Source organism: Pediculus humanus, genomic scaffold, assembly GCF_000006295.1.
Source record: "Pediculus humanus corporis 1103172107869 genomic scaffold, whole genome shotgun sequence".
In the NCBI taxonomy this organism is placed as follows: Eukaryota; Metazoa; Arthropoda; class Insecta; order Psocodea; family Pediculidae; genus Pediculus; species Pediculus humanus.
Window position 1 is genome coordinate 122,559 of NW_002987447.1, and position 7,323 is coordinate 129,881.

The 7,323-nt window shown below is 24.7% G+C and overlaps 1 protein-coding gene across 1 annotated transcript; it reads left to right on the plus strand.

Moving 5' to 3' along the window:
* Positions 1-873: 873 nt before the first annotated feature.
* Positions 874-3,287, plus strand: Phum_PHUM388100 (uncharacterized protein; the record flags this gene model as incomplete). Its single annotated transcript, XM_002428468.1, has 6 exons — positions 874-1,089; positions 1,177-1,404; positions 1,511-1,681; positions 2,153-2,252; positions 2,481-3,081; positions 3,206-3,287. The coding sequence occupies 6 exons, from the start codon at positions 874-876 to the stop codon at positions 3,285-3,287; spliced, it is 1,398 nt and encodes a 465-aa protein (XP_002428513.1).
* Positions 3,288-7,323: the final 4,036 nt, after the last annotated feature.

Genomic DNA, 7,323 nt, shown 5'->3' on the forward strand with positions numbered 1-7,323 from the left:
AAAAATTAAAAGCAAAAAAAAATTAGTATGGTTTTTTTTTAAATTATAATTTCAGATAATACTTTTTTTTTTACTTTTTAATAAATTAATTTACGACATTAAAATAGTTTTTCGTATATAATGTTGAAAAGTAAAATAGTTTTTACAAGTTTTGAAAATTTGTAAATTTAAGCATATTAATAAATAAATTGTAAAATAAAATTTAAATAGCTTATTTGTATTTTATTTTAATTGTAAAAAAGCCCATTAGGTTTAATTTTAAAATTTTTATATCGTTCTTTTCGCGCTTTCTTTACGACACATCTACCATATAAAAATTGACATAAAATCTCTAAAATTTATTGAATTTAATAATTTTGTGTAAAATAAAAACTATCTGCTTTGGTGCTTATGCTTCAATACATATTATAGAGTTTAGTATTAATATTATATTGATAAAAATTTTTCTCCTGAAAATTTCGTTTAAAGTTGCATTCATCATGTCTCTGTGTTGGGATAATCGAATTTATTTTTAAAGCGAATGACTAGAATTAAAAAAAATAAAAAGTACAAATTTTTCTCTTAAAAAAAGCATTATTATAAATTTTTTTCAAATATAATTATGTTATATATCTAAATACCATAGTAAATTCTGTTAAAAAATAAAAGTTAAAAAAGAACTTTAAATAAAAAAAAAAATCCAAAAGTTTTTTTGTCACCGCCTTTTTTAAATAAAAATAAAATACATTAAATAACTTCTTGTATAGCTAGTGCCACTTTATTTTTTTTTTGTGCAGGTTATATTTAATTTAATAAGAATTACATACATTGTCGAAATAATGTTCAAACTATATTTTTTGTTTTTAAAAAAAAAATGACTTATAGTTTAATAACATGACGGAATCATTGACATTTAGTACGAAAAATTTTGACGAAGTTTTAAGTGACCCAGATACTGAAATAGACCTTCAAATAAAAGAATTAAATTATGAATATCACGAAGCTTTAACGGACAAGCCAGAAATTTTAAAATACATACAACGTTTACATACAATTATTCGGAGGCAACAAAAAAAATTAAATAAATTTTATAAAAAGTTAAAGGAACATGTGCGTTAGAAGTTTTGAAAAATAGAAGAGACGACATCAAATCTTGATGTATCTTTTTTCTGGAGAAATTTTTTTTCTCATTTTCAGAAATTTGTTAAAAAATGCGACGTTGAAAACAAGGAATCTCAGACTGATAATCATGACAATAGTTTTCAATCATTGGGATCAAGTGAAGTGGCGGTTAATTCCTCTGGTAAAACTATTGCTGATGAAGTTAAAGAGGTAGCCGAAGATGCTTTGAAACAAACTAGTTTTGTTTATGAACCAACTTCTGGAATGTATTATGATTATAACACTGGTTATTATTATAATGCTGTAAGCTTTTTATTTAACAAATATTGTATAACAAGTTAAATTTTGAGCTTTGTATATTTTTTTTTATTAAAAAAAAAAAATTTTAATTATATTCGTTTGCATGCAGGAACTTAGGATGTATTATGATGGAAATACTGGAAGGTATTTAGAATATGATGAAGATACTAACACTTACAAATACCATGCAGCAGTTGGTTCCCAGACAAATAATTATTCAAATAATGCCAAATCTAGACATGAAAAAAAAAAATACAAAAAGAAAAAGGATAGATCTAAGGTTAAAATTACATAATATTTTTTAAAAAAATTATAGATAATTTAACATTTGCATTTAAATTATTTTGAAAATCACAATTAGTTTTGGTTAAATTCATAATTTCAAACTGTCTTAAGAGAACTTTAATTAAAAGCTTCTATAATATTAGAGCAGTGAAATAAAAATAGTTATTTTAGTTAAAGAATATTACCTTCTAATCAATTAACTAATAAAATTGATATACCGAAAGTATGTTTTTAAAAATCTTCAAACATTTAAAAAATTAATGATTACAACTTTATGTGTATAAATAAAAATTTTTTGCTATGATACCTGGAGTATTTTAATAAATGTTACAATAATTTTTTTAGTTGGAGTTTTCTTCTGAGGTTAACAATCTGGCGACTAGTTTTTCAAAATTTTATATCGAGTCTTCCAGATTAGCAATAGGTATGAAATTTCTTTTATTTTATTTTTATAAAATTTTTTTAGGGTATCAAAAGAAGTAGATTAGATGAAGCTGAAGAAGGTGAAATAACAGAAAGTTCTGTAAGTCCATCAGGAACCAGCTGCAGTGATGATGAACTTGAAGGTGGTTTAGATACTCAGGGTTAGTAGTGGTAGTAGTAGTTGTTGTAGTAGTTGCAGTACTTATTTTAAAATATTCGTTTTTTAAAACTATGATGGAGGTAATTCTAAAGTGAAAAACACATTCAGTGAACAACTAAAATTAAAAAATTTTTTATTAATTGATAAAACTGATCAATGTTTAATAATTATGTAGTAAGTTTAGTAATCCTTAAACTTTACTTTTTTACAGATTCTGGATTTGGGTGTGAACCTTGCATTCGTATAATGGTCGAAGAAACAAACGTAGATAAATTAAAAATAGGCTCATTGTTTGTTGTAACTTGTAAGGGAGGAACAATGGGTAGAGAAGGGGATCACGCGGTCCTTATTCCCGACATAAACGTTAGTAAACACCATGCTAAATTTGTTTACAATCCCCAAAATTCCTTATATTACATAACCGACTTGGGAAGTCGAAATGGTACTTGGCTCGACGGAGAAAGGCTGTCTTCAGCTCTTCAAGAAAGTGAAAAATTTAAAATTGATCATGGCGCAATAATACAAATAGGAAGTACAAAATTACTGTGTCACATTCACGTCGGACGCGATACCTGTTCTTCTTGCGAACCTGGATTAGTTCAACAATCCCTGGATTCCTCCCTATGGGATTTAGGAGCAAAAAATTCAATGTATAGAGAACAACTTCAAAATTTAAAAAAAAAATTTGGAGTTGATGGGTTACCACAAGACGTGTACAACGTGCCAGGATATGAAGATCGTGCGGAAATGAGACGTGCGGCTGTTGGTTCATCTCATTCTTCCGAAAAAACTCACACCGCTTCCGTTTCCGAGTTAGTTTTTATTCCATTTTGTCTTTTTTATTTAATTTAAATTTTAGTATAATTTTAAAGTTTTGTTTATTGGCCGAAGTCTAAAATTTTTATATTTTTTAGATTAATACCAAAATGTAATAAGGGTTTCAAAATGCTGTCAAAAATGGGGTGGAACGAAGGACAAACTCTGGGTAAAAATGACGGTGGACTTTCCGAACCGGTGAGTATCCATTTATGCTTTTTTTTTTTCAAAAGTTGGCTACAATTAAAAATTTTTTTTTCTTTTATTATCGTTTACGTTAAATCCCGATAGAATTTTATTATGACGGTTTTCGTAATAAAAACGACAACTTTGTGTCAAATTGTTGTTAATAAAATAAGTTTTTGTTTACACGGAAATTTACGAACCGAAAAACAAATAATAATAATAATAATTTACCCAACAGAAAAGTATTTTCTTTGATTTCCTTGTAACAATTTTTTTTTTTTTTTTATCGAGTCGTAAAACTCTAACAAATTGTTTTTATCCGGCCACCATTTTGACCGTTATTGTTTATTATCTTTTACTTACTTCCTTACTTACTTACGACTTCTGTTTTTAATTTTCTTGGTTTTTATGCCTTTCTAATTAATCCATTCGACCATATATAAGGTAAATTTTATCTTCCTATAAAAAAAGGGGGAGAGGGGGTAGGGGGTTAATTTCATGACGTTGCCTTACCCTGAAAAAAAAAAAACCAAAAATAAATTTATTTAACTTTAATATGTAATCATTTTGAATATAATAATAATAATAATGAGGATTATTAATATTTCAGGTTTCGCTTCAAAGTAACGTTGGAAAATTCGGTTTAGGAATGAAAAGTAGTTCAATTGAAAGTCCAAAAATGAGCAAATCCGAGAAAAAAAAACAAGATATATTAAGAAAGACTCAAACAAGATATAAAAATATTGAAGAAACGAAATCTAATAGCGATGAAAGGGATTAAAAAGTAATTTTTTTTTAAATAAATAAAATAAAATTTTATTAAATGTAATTTTTTATAAATGAGTATAATTTTAATATTGTTAAGAAAGAATTTGTTTTTTTTTTTTTTTTTTTTTTTTTTATTGATAAATCATCGTAAATTAATAAAGAAAAAAAAAGATTGTTTAGTTAAAAGTTTTTTTTTTTTTGTTTTCCAGGTGAAATTTTAATATTTAAATTTGAGTCTTCAAGTCTTTAAGAATTAAGGACATTAAATATTTAATTGTTAATTAAAAATAAAGTAAAAAAGTAAGAAAAAAAAACGTTAACTGGTTTTTCTACAAGTTTTCCCCTGTTTTTCTTTCATATTTAATTTTTTTTTGGATTTCAGGTGATGATAACACCAAAAGTAGAGTCAAAAACGTTTTTTTAATTAATTTAAAAGAATAACCAAAAAGAAAGAACAACGACAAACATAATAAAACAGAAAATATGGAAGAAAAAAGCTTTAAAGAAAAAATAATAATAATAATAATAATAATAATAATAATAAAAGGTGTTTAATTTTAAAATAAAAATTTTTTTTTTTTTTTTACATAATTTTGGGTTATTTTTTTTCCCCTATTAAAAGTCATCATCATCATCATCATCACGACGAAAGGAAAAAAAAATTTTTTTTTTTTTTAACTGTTAATTATTGAATGTTTATTAATAATAATAATAATAATAATAATAATAATAATAATAATAATAACGTAAAGATGCAATTACATACCGGGGGCGTAACATTCAATTATTATTATTATCGGTGTATGGACCATTGAGTGAGGACAAGTTTACGTCCTTGATAGTCTGATTCAATGTCAGTCATAAGGTGGGTTCGATGATGATGATGATGATGATGATGACCGTGACCTCCGAATTGAAATCCAATTGAAAATTCTTACTTTTTTTTTTTTTTTTTTGGATATTCGTCACTTAAAAATTTTCTCTCACTTCCCCCCCCCGCGCCCCCTGCCCCCCTCCACTCCCCGTTTCACGATCGATGATAAATTTTAATTATTAATTAATTATCATTTTTATATAAAATAAATAAACCTTTTGATTAAATAAATTCATTTAATAAATTTTTTATTGTTATTTTAAATCAATTAGTATTAAACAAACATTTAACTTTTGTTATAATAATTTTTAATGAGATTTATCATCATCATCATCATCATTTTTGGTAAATGTTAATTTTTTTTTTAATTTAATTATAAAAGCCTAAAAAATTTCAACTTAATAAGGAAAAATTAAAGTGAGTGAATTTATATATATTAATATTCATAACCCCCTGTTGTTTAAATAAATAAATAAATAAATAAATAAATAATAATAAGAAAAGGAAAAAATTTTTAATTTTTTTTTTGGAAATGTTAGAATAGTATTGTTATTATTATTATTATTTTAACCGTTCAAGGTTTTAGGTTATGTTAGATTTGGTTTTTTTAAGAATTTTTTTAATAATAGGATTTAACCGATCAAAAAAAAAAATAATAAATTTAAAATTTATTGCCTTAATTTTTTTCATTTTAAATTTAATCATCAAATAAAAATTTTTTTTTTATAAAAAGAGAAAATTTTTTTTTTAAAAAAAAAACAAGTTTTTTATTTTGTATCCTTAATGCACATATGCTTCCTATATATATTTATATATATATTAATAAGTTTTTTCAAAATGATCGTTATTTAATCAATAATAATAATAATAATAATAATAAAAACAAAAGCAAATAAATAATTTGCTCTATAATACTATTTAATTTAATTTAATTAATTTAATAAATAATAATTAAAATCAAATTAAATTGATAAGTTAAAAGTTATTTAAATTTTATTTAATAATATTAGAACGATTTTAATTATTTCAACGTAAATAAATAATTAAAAAAAAAAAATAATAATAATGAAAATTTCAAAAAATTTCGATTTTCGGTTGACATTCCGGAAACGGAGCGTTCGAATGCGAGTTATGCCATTTTTCCACTGAGTAAAAAAACGTGAATCAAATTTACTGGTTGGTCAGTATAACCCGAGTCAGTTTACGATTCGATACTCGGTTGAAAGGAAGTGAGTTCGTCATGCGCTCTTGCGGACAAAGTTTAATTACGACGAGATTTTAATAAAAAAACTTTTTCGGCCGAATAAGGCCGAAAAAAATGCTTTCTTGTTTCGGATATAATAATTATATAAAATTTAAAAGAAAAAATAACAAATTTTTTTGCACGGTTACTCCTCATATTGATCATTTGGGTAAACATATCATCGTCGTGTTATGACAATTGTGGAAATTTGGTGGTCGGAGGAGGGATGCGCGGTCGAGAGAACCCTAATCAACCCTTAGGAATAAATTTCCTTACGATCACGACCAGGACGAGGACGATCACGACGACCACGTCGACCACCATCACCACCACCACCGCCAACAACAACAACAACAACATTTACGAACAAACATGCAAAACTATTTAAAATAAGTGCGTTAAACAAAAGAAAAAGAAAAAAAAGTTCCTACTCATCAATTGAATGCCAAAAAAAATTTAAAAAAAGTTGTACGTTTTTTTTTTTTTTTTTTTTTTTATTGGGTGTTTATGCGACTTATGGTTGCTTTGTTACGAGATGAACGGTTTCGTCTTAATAAAAATTGTGCAGTTACTCTTCTGTCTGACTATTCTACTTCTGAAACCTATACAAGGTGAGAGAATATTTTTTATTTTTTATTTTATTTTAAAAAGAATCATTTTCTTTATATATTTTTAATCGATTAATATTTCTTTTTAAAAAAAAAAACCGAAAACCGATAACTAATAATTTTCCACCAAAAATTTATTTACTCCCTTGTTTGGTTTTTTTTTTTTTTTTTTTAAAAGTTTTCACACAACTTTTTTTCTTAATAATAATAATAATAATAATAATACTTTTTAAAAGATCAAACATAATTAATAAATAAAAATAAAAAAAAAAGTTGGAAAAGTTAATAAAATTGAGAGGGAAAGTGGCGTGACTTCTCAAACTTACTCCTTACATTACCGTGTGAAAATTTTAAAAGCAATGCGACACTTCTTATATGATAAAATACGTAAAATATCATTTAAAAAACACCATTTTTTTTTCTTTTTTTTTTTTAAAAAAAAAAAAAAAAAAGAAACTTCGATCTTAGAAAAAAATTTCAATTTGCATAACTAATAATAATAATAATAATAATAAATAAACAAGAATGCAATTAAATAGACATTCCATTTGACAAAACC